Genomic DNA, 17,716 nt, shown 5'->3' with positions numbered 1-17,716 from the left:
TAACACAGGCAGGTAGGGGTCACTATCCCAGTTCCCTGGGGGCGGTGCTGACCCATGACACATCTGCCCATCACGGTATAAAGAAAAGGGCTCAGAAGGAGCTTGGAAGGGCCCCACTCTGCCACGCACTCTGCGTGATCGTGGCCATTGTGATGTTTGGGACCCTCAGTCGCCTTGTCCAGAAAATGAAGTAGTGGGCCGTGTGATTTCTAAGATCCCTTCTAGTGCCCAAATTTTATGAGCCCCTCCTCATAACCCACAGCACAGAAACTCTGTATTCCTATCCTTGTCAAGGAACCCAAACTCAGGGCCACAGCATCCTGACAAAATGCACGGACTCCCTCCCCAAAGTTCGAGCAGCATCTGAGGGTCTGATGTCCACGCGTTATGTCCATGTGGCTTCCTACGTTCCTGATGTCAGACCTGCAGACAGCTGTTTGCCTGGACCGCAGAGGGCCAACTTCTGATAGAAGTGTTTTTCTGCTTTGTATCTGGGTCTTACCCCCTGAGCCTACAATTCAGGGCATTACAGAAAACATTATTAAGAAATGCTGTGCCCTCAGCAGAAGGCATTGTTCACCACGTTTCCCGTGCTGCCCTCTCTAGGAAGGCCTCTGGGCTCAGGGACAAAAAGATCACCTGAACGCCTGGTTTGGGGTTTTTGTTTGTTTTCGCTTAGGGTGTGTGCGTCCCGCTCCTCGGGGAGGCAGCAGTCTGAGAAGGACACCCACGGCGCGCCGTCTACAAGCGTGCAGCACCTGCTGACCTCCATTTGGGGCAGTCACCTCACGCCAAGTTTCAGATTCATTTTTTCTACCTTATTTCCTTCCCCTCCACATGCACTTACTTATTTTTTAATCTCATATTGATTATAACTGTTAACTCTATTGATGTCTTTGGGGAGAGGAGAGGTACCACCGAGGACATGCTCCTGGAGACGCAGGGTTCATGCAGATGGCACCAACAGTTACGTGAAGAAAGAGTGCCGATGGCAGCGGGCTGGCAGGGTGGGGAAGGGGACACAGGTCCAGGGCGAACTTGTACGTGTAGATCCGTCTCCGCTTCTGCGTGGCGGCCATGCCCCTTGTCTCCTTAATGTCTCAGTTTACTTAAGCTCAAAAGTGACAGAAACAGCTTTTATTCACCTTAAAAAATCACTAAAAATAGTATTTCAGGAGTGATTTTGAAGTGAAACATAAGTTCACCTTCAAATTATATTTTCATGCATTAAGACCTACAAATAACATTTTTATTAACCACATCTGCAAAGTTTTTTAAAAAGCATACATCCATTTAAAGATATTTACTAAAGAGAAACAAGAGAAATCGGAACATCTCTTGTCTAAAATAAAAATATATATATATGAATTTGGAAAAGCACAGGTTTTCTCAAAAAAGCATTGACTCACAAATCCCATACCCATGTTGGTATGTTGGTGATTTTTAAAACCCTGTATTTCATAACCATCCCCCCCAAAGGGATACAACTCAAAGCAACTTCTCTAGCAAACTGGACAGACGGTAGCTGCTGCTCAGCCTGGCTTGGACCATAATGTGAGGCATACTCACTGCACGGGACTAGAACGCGTCTGAGTTATACCGGCCCTACAAACCCGTGAGTGCTGGGGGCAGGAGCGGTGGGGACTGCGTGTTCCTTGGGCAGAGTCTCAGTCCGGGAAGATGAGAGTGCTCTGCAGATGGGCAGTGGGGGCGGCCGCACAGCTAAGTGCAGGCACCTAATGCCCCTGAGCGGGACCCTCGAAAATGATGAAAATGGTAAATGAAAATGGCAAATTTTGAAAATGGCAAATTTTTATGTGATGTTTATTCTACTACAATAGAAAAGTTTTTTAAAAAGGAAAAAAACGTAAGGGCAGACTGCTGAATCTGAATCTCTTCTAAAACGTCAGGTTTCAGTAACAGTTTCAATAAACGTCAACTTTGTCGTATTTCGTTCCCTTTGCCTCTAACACTGCAGACCCACGAGTGAGTGACCCGACCTCCCTGATTGTGCAAATGCACTTGAGAGTAATACACGGCATCCATCCGGGCTGCAACGGCCCTGAGAACCAAGGCGAGTGCACATGAGGACCTGCTCTCTGTCCCTGCCCCTGACCTGTGCCTGGGGCACAGACCCGGATGACAGCCTCGCTCTCCCCGGGGAACAGCTCTGACCTTAGGCCTCGCCTGCAGAGGTCAAGGACAGCGGGGCTTTCCCGGGAGCAAACCGTCAGAACTCCCCCCAGGACTCCCCAGCAAGTGCCCAGTCGCCCCCTTACCTTTCTGAGAAAGAGTTTGTGCAGTTTCTTGTGCGGCAACCTGATCATGGTTTACCGGCAGGAGCCCAGGGGTCGGTCTGCAGGGCGTCTGAGCCATTGTGCATGCTGCCCCTGCCGCTGTCAGCTCCCCGCAGCCTTCCCTGCTGCTCTTCCCGCCCTCCGCCTCGCCCCTCCGCCCCTCTGCCTCACCCCTCCGCGGCAGCTCAGACCTCCTGCCATGGGGTGGAAGCTCACTCCCTCACGCCAGGGGCACTGGGTGCACTGGGGTGAGCTGTTCCGGCGGAGGCAAGCAGAGCCTGGCCAGCTCCCAAGTGAAAGGGGAAAGCGGGAGAGGAATCGCCTGGAGCCTGTCCATCCCTCCTGCTCCAAATGCGAGCTCGCTGACTCTGCGGAGTCCTAAACAGCCTTTCACACAACATCTGGCAGCTGAATCCATCAAAGCGGGAACCTTCGCGGGGAAGAAGTCCAAAGTTCCAAAGTGTTGGACACACGGCAGGGGGGGCAGGCGGGGAGACCCCTCCCTGCAGCCCGCCCGCCAGCCCCGGAGCACTTCCACACTACGAGGAGACCCCGGCAGGACAGGGGTAGGTAAAAACGGTGGCTTCTTGTTTTATGTGGCACCGGGTCAACTAATGGACACGGATTAGGCAAGGATTGCATTACTCACTGTCTTACCCTTTGACTAACACCTCCGCCACATGCACGCACACACACACGCACTTTCTGTCTTCAACTAAACACTCTCACAGGCTAACTGGGAGTGGGGCCTGCCTGGGCAACAGAGAAATCTGCTTTGCCTTCCTGGTGAAAATGGAGCGCCCACGTTTCCTGCAGAACAACCAGCCTTTGCAGCCGTCACTTACATGAGCCTCATCTCGCCGTGCCAGAAGCGTGCGAGCTTTTGCACGAAAACTGTGAGCCAGGAGGGAGGTCAGGGTCGCACCTACGACACTGGTGTTTTTAAACCTTCTTGTGAGTGCATAAATCAGCTCCTCCTCTGAAGACCTTAAGACGCAGCACAGAAAACTACCAACCAACAATCAGCTTTTGGGTGACAGATACCAGAAGTCACGGTTGCGGGTGCAGGTGTGGAAATAAACTGGTATAAAAATGTAGGGCATGGAAAGAAGGATTCCAAGACAGAGAAGAAATTGAAGAGGAAAGGGACAGAAACTGCCTTAATATAGGGTGGCCCGGTCCATCCCTTCCTTACACCAAAACATTCAAGGAGATGTCTTTCCCAGTCAAATGAAACTGGTGTATAATTGTCTGCTCTCAAGTGGTTGCTGTCCCAGGAAATCTGTTCCAACCGAACACCTTTTCCCTCATTCCATTGCCTCTGGAGCACATCCGCTAAATGTTCCTTTCCTCGAATGGCAGAACGGACGCCCCCACATCATCCCTGTCCATGTCCAATTAGTGTGCACACATATGCACATCTCAGACTCCCCCACATCATCCCTGTCCATGTCCTATCTGTGCACGCACACACACGCACACACCTCAGACTCGCACACATTCATCCCCGTCCGTGTCCTGTCTGTGCGTGCACACACATCTCAGACTCACACACATCATCCCTGTCCGTGTCCTATCCGTGCGCACGCGCACACACACACACACACACACACACACACACACACCTCAGACAGAGGTCATATAAGAGCTTCAGGAAGAGCAATGACCAGGTCAGCCCTTCAGAGGGGCTTAATTCTAAGGCAGAATTTTTATTCATCCTACCTCCCGCTAGAAAGACTTTGTTAGGAACCTATAATACAGGATTTTCAGAATATGTGCCATACATCTGCTGTTTTGCACCCATCTTTTTCTATTCTGGAGCCACTACACTTAGTCCATTCTGAGCAGAATGGTTGCACCCCTGAGCTTATTTACTTTGAGAATAAAGCACAGTTTGTTCATAGGCCAAATTATGGCGGTAGAGAAAAGTGCCCCCATCTTAAAAAAAAACCTCTCTATTCCATTTTGCTACTGAAAGCCGGCACAAAATACTAACATTGGGAAAAGTGAGTGTTCTCCCTGTTCTCACCAAATTTCTTATCTCTTCCTTCGTTTGGGCCCAGATAGTCCCTGCACAATTCAGTCTGGAATTCTCAAAGCATCGGAAGCTGAAAACACATTCTAGTTCCATGCCTTTCCCCTAAAAGAGTTCATGCCGCATCAAGCCCTACTCCACGGTGTTTCGGAGGGTTGAAGGAGGACCGTATAAAACATTCTCCTTAAAACCTGGGCTCCTGTGATCCTTCCTGGAGATTTTAATTATTTCAATCATCCTCTGCTTTAGCAAAAGAATATTGTATCCAGACTAGACTGAAACTTAGAATTTTTTTACTGAATTTTTGCTGGTGGAGAGAGGGTTGTTGAGGTTCCAATATTATCACAACTGCAGGGAATACACATAGAAAGTTTATTTTCTCTATCTGTAACAGATGCAACCCCTTGAAAACGAAGCTTATCTCACGCGGGGATGGTTCCCAGCATGGCTGAGACCAGCGTTGCCTGAGGGGCTGGCTCTTCGGAGAGAGGAGAGTGGGCTCATCTGGGGTCACAGTTTCTTTGATTATTTTCCAGGAAGAATAAAAGTAAAGGCTTCAATGTCTAAGGGTGTATCTAAGGGCGTATCTATCTGGTCTCCTATAAGAGAAGAAATCCCCAGGGTTAAACAGGAAGCATCTCAGCAGAATCACGGATAACGCTCAGCAGAGCTCCCGGCTGATGTGAGGGCAATGCACCTGCTCCAGGCGGAGACGCCGAGCCCGCTCTGGCTGCAGACGGTGAGGCGCGAGGCCGCTGCCTTCCCTGGGAAATGGGCCGGCTCAGGTTAGCATGCAACGCAGAAACTTGGAAAGAAGCTCAACCAAAAATATCATCTTTTCTGCACCCCACGTTTCGCCGGAATCATTTGAAACAGTGTGCTCACTGACAATTCTCGCTCCCTGTCTTCCCCTGGTGGCAGTGTGCGTGAGCACAGAGGGAGCAGGGCGGGAGGAACGGGGAGCCACGGGTCTGGACAGTCCAGACCTCAAATCATCAGGCTGGCTGTAACAGTGTGCTGATGTGTCCCACCTGCAATTCAACTGAAACTCCCGTAAGGATGAAAGAGTAGTTATCGAAGACTTACTGCTTTTGAAAATGCATTAGCAAAACAGATCAAGTCTTTGGTCTCTAGCTAAACAGCGGTCGTGGTAAATCTAGCAGCTTGGCATTAACGACCTTTCCTTTCTAATGGAATTTAATTGCAGGTATATGTGAGCACGTGGACTGAATGTTGTCATGGTGACGGGCAAGAAATTGCCTTTAATGCCATGGTAGATCTCCATGACAATCCTGGTATATTCATCTTCCAAATACATTTTCAAAAGATATAATTTTGAAAAACAGCTCTCCCTGTGCATTGGCCACCGCTTTAAAGAGACTGCTATTGCTGTCACATTGGGCATCCGTCCTCCAGCTTGCACAATTATGCCCAAGAAATAAACCACCACCACCACAAAAAGCATCCGTTCACGTTCCCATCAGACACGAGAATGTTGACCTTGGGGCCTCAGTGCAGGTCTCCCCTGTAAGACCTAGTACAGGTGTCCCATTTCTTGGGACCTCACAGAATCAGACCAACCAGCCCAGACCCGGGCCAAGAAGGCAGGCTGTGATTTTTCATTCACCCTTTCTTATAAGAGCAGTTGTGATGGAACTGAGGGCACCAGACTGGCTCATAATGGGGCAGAGAGGGAAGGAGAGAAGACAAGGCACTCCTGGGAGGTTTAGACGGGAGGAGAGCCAGCCCACGCCTAGCAGGTACATGGGTCGGGAGCGGGTTGTACGTTGCCCATGTGGGGGCCGTGAAGTCTCCAGCAGAATGGGAGCTAAAGTGCTAGCATTCTCTGAAAAATGAAGTGGAAACCCTTCGTCATGAATGGGCAGCTTCTAATAACATGAGGAAAAGTGTTGTAAAAGGAATCTGGAGACCAACAGCAACATACATCTTTGCCTTTATAAATGCGTGAAATGTTTACATAACACACATTTATGTATTTATACATGCACATCCATGTAGGTCCAAACAGATATGAAAGAAAAACAAAGTACTTAAAGGATCTAACTGTTCGTCTTTAATTCCATGCAGTCCAGAGTCCCAGCAGGTAACACGGCCAGGGTCAAGCTCATAGTTACCAAGTAGCTAAGCGGGGAAAGGGTAGGACGCTGGCCCAGTTCCATGGGCTTCTAGTCTGGTCCTTTCTTATGCTTTCTGAGAATGTGGACGACAACTCAAGTGGAAAAACCGGTAGAAGCAACTGTGGGTCTGACATCATAAGGACCATAAAATCTCCAGACGAATAAGTAGATTTTCTGAAGCTGTGCTGCGTAGAAAACCCAGGGCTGGGAGAAGCTCAGCGCTGCCAGGGCTGCTATTCCATAGGTGCCCCCGTACGGCCGGGCTCGGTCAAGCAGGGGCTTCTCCAGGACCTCGGCGACCATCTGTGGCCCTGAGCTCGCAGCCAGCCCCTCCCCCCACCGCTCCCAGCTCGGACACTTTGCAGAGCCGTGGAGTTGGAGTTGACAGCGGCAGGCTTCCCCAGCACACCCACAGCTCGGAGGCAGGCGCCACGCACCTCGGTGCAGAGGCTTAAATAAGTTGCACCATCATAAAAAATAATAGCTTTATTTACCCTTTAGTAGATCATAAAAGCTCGCCATAATTTCCTGTAGCTCTTTTCTTCCCCCCAAGACCATAATTTAGAAAATGCTGCCTAAACTGAAGCTTAGGGTGTAAGATGTAGAGCTGGCATTTATAAAAGAATTTAAAGAGCATCCTACTCATCTGAAAGACAAGAAGCTGAGCCTCCCTCTTCAGCTGCATGACTCTGAGCAACTTACTGCATTTCTCCCTGACCTCCACTTCCTCCTCTGGGAAATGCAGGAAGGGTAAAGGAACGGTCGCCACGCAGAGTTGCCGGGGACCGTGGCGGGTGCTCGGTGACGAGCAGTCCTTCTGCTGACACCGTCCCCCCACATCTGCCACAGAGAGCTTCCTGCTTCTCCACGTTCACCTGAGGTCAATATCTTGATGGCTATGATTACAATAGGAGGAAGTCACAAGGCAAATTACAAATTCAAACAGAAAGTTCCCTTTGGGTTGCTTGGGATTAGTAATTGCGACAGCAACCTCTTTTAGGCTGCATTAGTAAATTGTAATGACTTGTCAGTTAATTGAATTGAGTTCTTTTGTGCTGTTTGTCACTGTATGTCATGAAATGTCACCTTCAATCGGTGAAATCACCTAAGGTACTAGAGTTTTCCATATGTCACTAAACCCAAGACATCTGTAATACATCACCACCCAACGATTATAGCCATTTTAATACTTTTAGGATGGGTTGAGGCTTAGCTAATTAGTTTTTTCAAATATAATTATTTTATAAGTAGTATAGAATTCTTGGAAAACTATAGAAAAGTATGACAAAAAAATCACCTGTGATCCTAGAACTTAATAAAAAGCCTTGGGATTTTTTTTTGGTGTTTTCTTTTGTTTTTCTATAAATCTTGTCCAGTTTTGGTTGGGAAGTGGGCTATAGCTGAATATGCTAAAATTCGGGGTTCAACTTTTTCCCCTAAAGTTAATGTTTGGTTTTTCTCCAGCTATCCTAAAGGGAAAGTTAAAAGTATGACCTTGATCCGAGGATGTTCCTAGCACAAAACTGGCCCCTAAATGCTTCGCAGGGTTTCTGCTGAAGGGCTACACACACATGGAGGGACCATCCAGTGATTAAATGTGGAAATGAGACTGCGTATTTATCTCTTTCCTGATGACTCAAGGAGGGAATGAAACACCCACAGAGGTTGCAGACGCGCTCCTTCTTGGTCACGGCTCGCTCGGCTACCACCGCTGTTCTGGACCCTTCCCTGGGCCCCCACCTGTGCCATGGAGATGCGAGACCCAGCTCTGTGGCCCACTGCAGCACTGACGCACCTTCCCCACCACCTGACCCGGGACCCCTCCGCGCTCTGTCTTCCTTCCCAGGACCGTGAGGTGAGGCCCCACCGGCGTCCCCAGTGCGTCGCTGGGCTGGGCGTGGATGAAGATGCTTTAACCCGGGGCCCAGCTAGCAAGGAGGCTCAGCTCCTCTGCACGAGGAGCCAGCTCCGTGGTAGGATTTCACCCCTGAGAACAGAGTGAAAACCAGAGCCCTGCACCTACGCCCCAAGCGTCACCATCTCCTCCCCTCCCCTCCCACCTCACACTGTCACACCATCAAGAAGCACAAGTCCTATGCTTCACAACTCCAACAGGCAGGGAAAGATTTGGTGAAAAAGACAAAGAGAAACAGGAAAATCCACCTGATTCAGAAGCTACAAGGCTCAGAATCAATTTGGTCCAGGATGAGAAAGATTAAAGCTTCATTCGAAGAAAGGAAAATGGAAAGGAGAACTGAGCACACCTTTCCGTCCGAGGACCCTAACTGAACGCGCATCTGTGAGCCAGGCTGGGGCCACAGCACCGGAGCCTCCACACGGGGCTCCGCTCGCCCAGAATTCGCAAGAAGCAGTGGAGAGATACTTGTTGAGACTCACGTCCCAGGAAGGTCAGCACTTCAACTCTCTCGTTTCCTTTCACAGGATTAAGTTTGAGTTACTATGTTATTTTCTTTGCTTACTGAGGTATCTGACAAAAGAACAGGTTTTTCACAAATTATTAAGAATTAAAACAACGCCCACACACCCCCTGATGTCAGGCAGGCCGTGCGCAAGCGCGTATCAGGCACATCACACGCTCCCCCCGCCTGGGCGCGAGGCTTCAAGCGGCTCCCACCCTGTCCCCAGAGCTGGGCAGCCTGCGTCTGTCTCCCCTTGTTGGCACAACCCTGGCCTCCAGCACTGCCCTGTGACGACCAGGATGGCCTCGCTCCCCGGCTCCAGGTGGCAGGAAATCTGAGGGAACATCTGCTTGTTCTTGGTTACAGCCCCCCCCCGCTCCGCCCCGATCAACAGGGGGCTGAACGATGCAGCCCGGTGGAGGGGGCGTGCGCGTTCTGCAGGAAGAGAGGAAGAGAGTTGGGACCAGAACGGCCCTCGAGGGGCAGGAATGGCTCCGCGCAGCGACCCCTGGCGCTGTGGCAAAAGGAAACATCCCTCCCTTGGCATTGGAACCTCCTTTGTCTCCTTTGAACATTTCTTTTTATGAAATCGGATACATAAAGAGTGAAGCCATAATAGAGAAAGGGGAAATGCCGCGAGCTGCTAAACTGGAGACAACTTGCGGGTTTAGCAGGTGAAACACACAGAAGTCGGCCCCCAGCTGCGTTTGCCGGATCAGCACGTCCAGGACATGCCTGGGAAAACACGGTAGTGTCTCTCCCCAGAGCTGTGGTAGCACCTGCTTGCAGCCCCACCGCCGGATCTGCGTTAGGATTTGAAACTGGAGACCCCAGGAGCCTCCCATGGTCGAACAATCTGTTGAACAAAAACTTTTGCAGAGAGAAAAAGAGGAGAGCAGATACAAAGGTCAGCTCCTAACTCAAAGATCTCATCACCCTTCTCAGACTTCCAGCGTGCTCCCGGTGATGCTGTGTGAGGTCAGATCGGTGTGTGTTTATCCTGAATGGAAGAAGGGTCTCCTGAATCTGAAAACGTGGCCACGCCCTGGGGGCCGGGCTGGCCGCGGGTGCTGCAACGGGGCTCCCAGGGCCCTCCCAGAGCCTTGAGATAGATCTGAGCCGCAAGCACACAAGGGTTCTTCTCAGAAATGTTCCCAACTCTGACCGTGGCTCTTACTGCAACATGCATGTAGGACTGGTTATTGGGAACGACGCACGCGTGACACCCACCTGTACATCCCGTGCCTAGTACGGTTTCAATCACCCACCAGCCACACTCTCTTTTTTTTTTTTAAGATTTTATTTATTTATTTGACAAAGGGAGAGACAGCGAGAGCAGGAACACAAGCAGGGGGAGAGGGAGAGGGAGAAGCAGGCTTCCCGCGGAGCAGGGAGCCCGATGCGGGGCTCGATCCCAGGACCTGGGATCATGACCCGAGCCGAAGGCAGATGCCCAACGACTGAGCCACCCAGGCGCCCCCACCAGCCACATTCTTGTCAATCTGCCTACGTCGGTTTCTCCGGGCAAGAGAAGAGAACCACATGCAGTATGGAATTTTCATTCTTTCTCTCCAGGGCCAGTCCAAGTGTGGAGTGTGACGACAGGCAGAGTAATCGGACTTTTTCTCTCTCCGTGAGACGCAGCTCCTCACGGACCTCACCACAGAGAGCCAGATAAAGCTCTAGTAAGAATCACCAACGAGAGCGGACCTGTTTTTTTTTTCTTGAACAGGTTATAAACTAGACTGCAAAGAGGTTATGAGAGGAGAAGGGCCATTCCCTCCCACCACGACATGCCTTGTTTCTGAGTGTCTTTACATGAGGCTGCAAAGCAAACGACTCTTCAGGCACCTGTCTAATCACTTAACCAAAGTAACCAGAACCACACTGAGATGTCACAGACCATAAATCATCATCACCAACCTTCAGCTCCACTGACATGATGTTTATGTCTAATAAGGAAGGTCTAATTCACACAACATAATGGTACAGAGAACCTTTTCTTTGACCAAGTTCTTAGCATTGAGCTACTTATAAAAATCTACTGGATGCAGACTGGAGTACCGTAAGTATGCTAAAAGCGCAATAGGAGACTTCAGTGGTGAGCTTGTTCACTCAAATGCGAGACTGACCACTCGCAGAAGTGTCTTCCCTTGCTCCAAGAATGCAGGTTCCTGGAATTGGCTGGACTCTCTATTGTCCCCTGGGACTTGCAGACCCACTGAGGAGCTGCTGAGAAGCCCATCACTTCTCTGCGCTGCTTCCCAACCTGCACACGCAACAGGACAGCCCACCACCTCAACAAGGCCAGGGAAGCAGAACCCTCAGAAAGCTGCCAGATGCCTAGTGGGGGGGTTTCATATGTATATTGTTTAGTATGAACCAGAATGAAGTCCGATGCATTCATGTAAATTCCATCAGCCTGACCAACACCCAGGTTTCAAATGACCTGTCTGGCACCTGTAAGGACCAGGACCATTGCTCCCGCCTTGCCCTCTGGGAATATTCGGCCTGATGAATACAGATGTCATGGCTTGGCCTGGGCACATAGCGAGCGTTCTTACTTAGCGGTTTCCAGGGAGGCAGGAAAAGTAAAACACCCATAAAACCACTTTACCAAACTTCTTATTTCTGATGTTACTATTCAAACCACATAGCTGCTCGAAATATTGCAGGAAATCTACCTTCATCTAAAATGACCCGTTTTAGGCCTAATTCCTAGACAAGCGTCTGATGAGGACCTGACCTCCGCATGTAGTCAGTATGGTCCTACAGCTCCCTGCAGACCCAGCGTGGGGCCAGCCCCCCACCCCAGCGTCACCTCGTTCTGAGGGCTCCCTTGTTGTTGTGACTCCCGGCTTATTTTGAAGGCACATGATAGAGTTTGAAAAGGAATAATGCACATGGAATCATATATATGATGTCCCCAGCGACCCACAGATTCAGAACAGAACCCACCGTCTTCAGAGAAAGCAGGAGAGTGTCCCAGCTTCGCACACAAGGCAGACCCCTGCTGCACAAAGACATTATTGCACCAGTCCAGGCGTTTCAGCACTAAACCCAGAACGTCAGATAATGGAAACTTCACTGCGCGGGATCCCCCCTCTAAGAGCATGCCACGGCCAGCTCCGCTGGACTGAGCAGGGTCAGGTAACGCAAGAAACTGAAAGAACACTTCGCGCTAAACACTCTTTTAAAACTGGAACTCATGTTCTCAGGAGAAACACAAGCCGACTTGAGCAGGTCTTACCTCTACGGACGAAGCTGACTTTGTCTCAGGCAAGGTTGAGTCCCATTTGCCCTGCTGAAGCAGAAAGGGAAGAAAAAGTCCTGTAAGTCACAGCATGGCATTTACGACGAACAGCTGTGCTGGTGAGGACAAGCAGACACTCACCAAGCCTTGGCGTTTTTTGCTTCTAAACATTAATCTCCACATGGTTCTAAAGAATTGGGGGAGTTTCTCGAGCTTTGAGGAAGCCTTGAAGTAAAACAGCAGAAGAAGGGAACTTGCAAACTTTTGTGCAACTTTTACAATTCAGCCAAAGGAAGTGATGATGTTCCCATTACCAACCTCAAAACTCAACCCCAAAAAAAGCCAAAAAAAGAAAAACACAGAAAAAAACAAAAACAAAACGTCACTTGTCTCATGTCCAGACACGTATTTAACTAGCAGGGGCTATATCACTAACGGAACCGGACAGACATCCTAAGGCGACTTGTCGGCTCCTGGTTCCCTGGGAGGCAATCATTCTGGCTATAGGACCATGAGGGTCTGGGGTCTGCACGCACGTGAGCGCACATGAGCACCCAGCTCGTGACAGCCTGGCGTGCTTCCATTGTGGGGTTCAAGCCAGAAACATGCTTCCAGAATTCCTGCCTCTCCCCAGGCCACTCTTGGGCTACAGTAAGACACTGAGTAGCCTGAAGGGTTTACTTAGCAACGTGCTTTTAGGAATTTGGGAACAGAAAGCAAGGCTGGTCTTGTTTCTGCACCCCCCAAACTGCGGGGCTCAGTTTCCCTCTTCTGATTTATTCCCTCATCTCCCTTCCGTTCCCTGCTCCTTGGCTCATACTTGCTACAAAATAAGAGATGGAAAGAAACCAAACTTTAAAGGAAATCTCTCGCACCCCTCGCTAGCAATCGTGGTTCACGACCACGCGGGCGTGCGCACCCACGTCACGGACTACAGAAAGGCCCAGGGATCCTGCTGCAAGAGAATTCTGCATTGGTGGGTAGGATTTTTCTCAGCTTCAACCTACACCGTCACTGTCTTCCCACAGAACTGGTAAAGGCCAGCATATCTTCAGTACCCTTAATTTCTTCACATCCCTGACTCTCCATGTTCAGTGCACATTAGAAACATTCTGAAGCTTTTTTTAAAAAAAGATTTTATTTATTTATGTTAGAGACAGAGAGAGAGAGAGCGAGCGAGTGAGTGGGGAGAGCAGAGGGAATCTCAAGCAGACTCCAAACCCAGCGCAGAGCCCGACACGGGGCTCGATCCCACGACCCTGAGGTCACGACCTGAGCCGAAATCACGAGTCAGTCGCTTGACAGACTGTACCCCGCAGGCGCCCTGAGATACCTGGAGCTTAGCACACCCCCAGACGAAATCAATTAGGAGTGCTTGGGACGGAATCCTGGCACCTTAGGGCTGACCGTGCTTATCAGGTGATGCTACCGTGTGGTCAAGGTTGGGCAGCCTCACCGCCTGTCCCTTGGTCCCTGTTTCTTGTCCCCCGGATGGACAGTATTAAATAGCACGCACACATTCTGTGACCTGTTTTTGCAGCTGGGGCTGCATCCGGCGCGTGCGGCAAACACCGTGGGTCTCCTCCTCAGCAGCCTGTCTTCCGTCATGGAGAAAGTACCTTTCCTTCTACAGGCAACAAATCCCGTGAAGCCCAGGGGAGCCTGACCCTGCCGTGATCACCCATCGCCATGGGCGGGGCCGTGACAAGGGCCTGGGCACTCTCCAGGCACAGTGCCTGCTCCGAGATGGGCATGAACCCCACAACAGGTGAGGCCTGCCTCGGGCTCCAGGAGAGCCACCAGCCCGGCCTGTCCTGGTGGTCAGCTTCGCAGACGCTCTGAGTCTGGAGTTTGTGCTTGGTGCACCTAGGAAACATGTCAGCCTGGGCATGGAGGGGAAGTGGTGTTAGGACCTTTGCATTCAAACCCGCCAGAAGCCATATCTTTTTCCACCATAGGGGCTGATAAACTGCCCAGCTTGCTTGCGCCAGTTTGATGTGGTTTCTGTAACTTGAAAATGAGTGTGAGGCCTAACGCAACATCAATGATGTGTTTGCAAATAAAGTCCCCAAAGTGCCATAGAATCATGCATCCATCCATTGTCTGATCCAATCCCATGACCAACCCACCAACTGGTCACCTTCTCTGGGGGGAGTGGGGGGGGGGTGCACCACACATGGTGCCCAAACCCAGGCTGTCTCGAAGCCCCTGAGGCTGGGAGTACAGGGTGTTCAATACTTGGGGCTCTCCCTGAAAACTCGAGATCTTGAATTTGCATATTCTCTCATCCACAGTCATGAGTTTCTTCCCCCTTCATTCTCTGGGCCCCCCACTTTGCCAATAGGAGTCAGTGAAGTAAGCGGGGGCAACAGGCTCAACAGAAGTGAAATGCTGGTCCACCAACCATCTGGCAGCCACGCGACCCCACAGACCCCTTCACATCTCTGCTGCCTCCTAACTGTTCTCCATTCCCCGGACTTCATGGTCAGCTGCCAGGCTCAGCTCCTGAGCCAAAAGTGGGGGGCAGGGAGCAGGGGGTCTTTCAAGACCTACAGTGCTGACCCCCATCCTCCCTACTCCATTCCACTCCCAGATGAGCAGAGAGGACTTCCCTGCAGGTCCCACTTTACTCCCTGAGAGCACCTGTGATCACAACAGGTGGGGAAGGAGACAGAAGGCAGGTGGAGGGGTGGGGGAGGGGCCGGGAGGGTGCTGCCTGGCGTTTCCATCGCTAGAGGAGTCAGGCCTGTCTTCCCTCTTCCTGTTACATCCCTGTGACTGCGTTCTTGTCAAAATGCATCTAGTATGAGTTCAGTAGCGTCACGGCCGGCTCCCCAGGGAAAAACTAAAGTGATGAGGGTATGATGCACTTCACACAAACGGATGGGACTCCAGGTGTATTCCACGAAAAGGAAACTCCTCAGACTTGTTTGTGGAAAATAAATGAACAGGGGCAAATATGTTTGTGCTTTGTTAACTTGAAAGAAAATATGAGAAATATCTAGACAAAGTATCAATAACCATTCTGGAAACAAGATGGCTGAATATTTTTGTAAAGCTCTAGAAAGCAATCACGTGCCCCGGGACAAGCCACAGGCACCCACTGTGGTGTTTCCGGCATCTGGAATTTCTAGTCTGGACGGCCAAGCTTCATGTGACTCTGTGGGTGTGTGGAGACAGGGCTTTCAGTAGATGAGAGCAGACAACCCGACTTTATAACACAAAGGGGTCTGGCTCGCTCCCAGCGCCCCCGTTTACTAGAGAAGAGAGTACCTTGCAGACTTTGTGCACCGTCCTCAAAAGCCACACTTGGCCAGGTACCAGGTGATAGAGTGAATACAGACTGTCACTTCCTCAGTGAAATCAGTACGTGGGATGCTGAGAAAGCTCAGCACTTTAAGCCCTGATTTGCCTGGAATGTTGCTGCAGAACTGACCGCATGGTTCTGGGCGGACAGGCTCCCGGGGGCGGGGCGGGGGCGCTGTCAGCAGGGGCAGCAGCAGGGAGGGCGGGCCCAGGCTCCTGGTTGTGTCCCGCCACCAGATGCTGGGCAAGTGACTTAGCCAGGTGGCCTCGGTTTCCCCATTTGCACAGTTGGGGCAGCACCTGGCTTCTGAGGGAGTTGGGAGAAAGGAGCAACAGCTTTAGACGCCGGGCACGTGGCAGCCTGTCAGCGTTGGCCACGAAGAGGCAGGAAGGCGATCCCCAAACCCGAGTTGCTTAGCCGGCCTCAGAGACATCTCGCCCTCGAATGCCGGCGTCCGTGCTTCTGGTCTGGGATCCCTCGGAAGTTGACCCCCGGGGTGTCCGACTAGATCTAACTGGGCTCTATTCCCGGCCGGGGTCCTGCCCCGCTCCCTGCAGCGGGGGAAGGCGCGGCCACGGACGAACAGCAGATGGCGCCAGAGACTCGGTCTGCAGCCAAGCGCCGCTGGGGGAGCGGGCTGGCCCGGCCCATCTGAATTCTCTCTCTCATAAACAATTAGGCCATAAATCAGTGTCGATTCTGTTGTTCTGGAACAGTTTAGAAATTCCCAAAATAGTTCCTTTAAGACGTCGGGCTCATACACGCTTTCCTCTGCAGTATGGATTCTTAAATGTCTGCGGATGGGGGGTGGCCGCGGCACACACATCCACCCCACCCCAACACAGGCCTGCAGGCTGTTGGAGTCTGTGACCCTCACGAAGCACAGCGCTCCTCCCGCCTCCCCACCTGCATCGGGCTGGCCACTGCGAACCCCCAGCCGGGCCGCCGCTGCGGGGGAGCTCTGGTGTTGATCTATAGGACCTCACTGATGTGCTCCCCCAGGGACCAAACGCTCAGCTCCCACGAAGACCAAATTGTCAGGGCTTGTTCTCCATAACCCAGAGTCCTCTCCCTCGGCTGGGGACCCGAAGTCCCAGAGACCCTCGGCCATATCTGGGTCTTTATTCACCCTGAAGGGTTACGGAGGTGATGTTACAACACCAACCGGGAAATCCGCCCTGGCCAGCCACCTCTGGCACCGTGGCCGGCATCTTTTCTGGACGAAGCCAGCCAAGAAGCTGTGTGACTAGCCCCACACTAGAAGAAGGGGTGTTCCCGATTGCAGCTCCGTGCTGCTTCCCCTCCTGGGGCTCAGAGGTCGGGTCCACAGTAAAGCAGACGGGGGGCCGCTGAGAGCACGCGCACTTCCTGCAGACCGCAGGGCCATCCAGTGACAAGGACATCACCGCGCATGCTTAGAGACAACAGGAACATGTCCTTCGATGGGCAGCCAGCGTGACAGGAAGGAAGGGGCTGAAGGACAGTGACCACAGGGCTGGACCGCCACCAACTGGGGGCTTGCAATGTCCGTTGTCTTTGAATTCTGAATCTTAAAAACATTTTTTTAATTGAGGTGAATTTCACATAACATAAAACGAACCATTTGGAAATGAACAGTGTCATTAAGCACATTCCCACTGTTGAGCAACCAGCCCGCTGTCCACTTCCGAATAATTTCATCACTGCACAAGGAAGCCCTGAGGGGTCCACCCCCCCCCCCCCAGCAGCCCTCCTCCCCCAGCCCCTGCAGCCTCTCTGGACTTCACCTAAGTGGAACCAGACCACGGAGGGCCCCGGCATCTGGCTTCCGTCACGTAGCATCACGTTCCTGAGGTTTATCCCGTAGTAGCACAGATTGGTACCTCCTTCCTCTTTATGGCCGAGCCATTCTCCATGTGTGGGCACACCACTCCCCACTTAGCCATGCACCTGCCGGTGGGCGCTTCAGGCTGGTCCTGCCTCTGGTTGCTGGGAGCAGGGCTGCTGCAGCCTGCACGGGGGTCCCTGTCTTCAACAGTCCCGGGGGACTGCTGAGTTATGGTAATGGTTTTCCGGAACAGCTGGATTTTTCCAGAACGGGGGAGCCATTTTACTTTCCCACCAGCAATGTACCGGAGCTCCAACTTCTCCACAGTTTCACTCAAAACTTGTTACTTTGCATTTTCTTTTCTTCTTCTTCTTCTTCTTCTTCTGGTCATCTTAGTGGGTGTGAAATGGTACCTCATTGTGGTTCTGATTTGCATTTCCCTAATGATTAGTGATGTTG

General features: G+C 51.4%; 1 protein-coding gene across 3 annotated transcripts in view; it reads right to left on the bottom strand.

Moving 5' to 3' along the window:
• The window catches only part of RPS6KA2 (ribosomal protein S6 kinase A2), a 292,856-nt gene extending 280,446 nt beyond the window's left edge, over window positions 1-12,410 (bottom strand). The window contains exons 1-2 of one of the 3 annotated variants that reach the window (XM_028103238.2): window positions 12,285-12,410; window positions 12,141-12,194 (exon numbers count right to left, since the gene is read on the bottom strand). In XM_028103238.2, the coding sequence (XP_027959039.1) occupies window positions 12,141-12,194; window positions 12,285-12,326 (96 nt within the window). In that variant the 5' untranslated portion in view covers window positions 12,327-12,410. The remainder of the gene's footprint in view (window positions 1-12,140; window positions 12,195-12,284) is intronic. The other 2 variants (XM_028103240.2, XM_028103241.2) reach the window with 2 other exon arrangements.
• Between the last annotated feature and the right edge of the window lie 5,306 nt (window positions 12,411-17,716).

This window comes from Eumetopias jubatus, unplaced genomic scaffold, assembly GCF_037043125.1.
Source record: "Eumetopias jubatus isolate StellerSeaLion01/CBP00866 unplaced genomic scaffold, mEumJub1_p1.0 scaffold_6, whole genome shotgun sequence".
In the NCBI taxonomy this organism is placed as follows: domain Eukaryota; kingdom Metazoa; phylum Chordata; class Mammalia; order Carnivora; family Otariidae; genus Eumetopias; species Eumetopias jubatus.
This window is presented reverse-complemented; position numbering and strand designations above follow the sequence as displayed.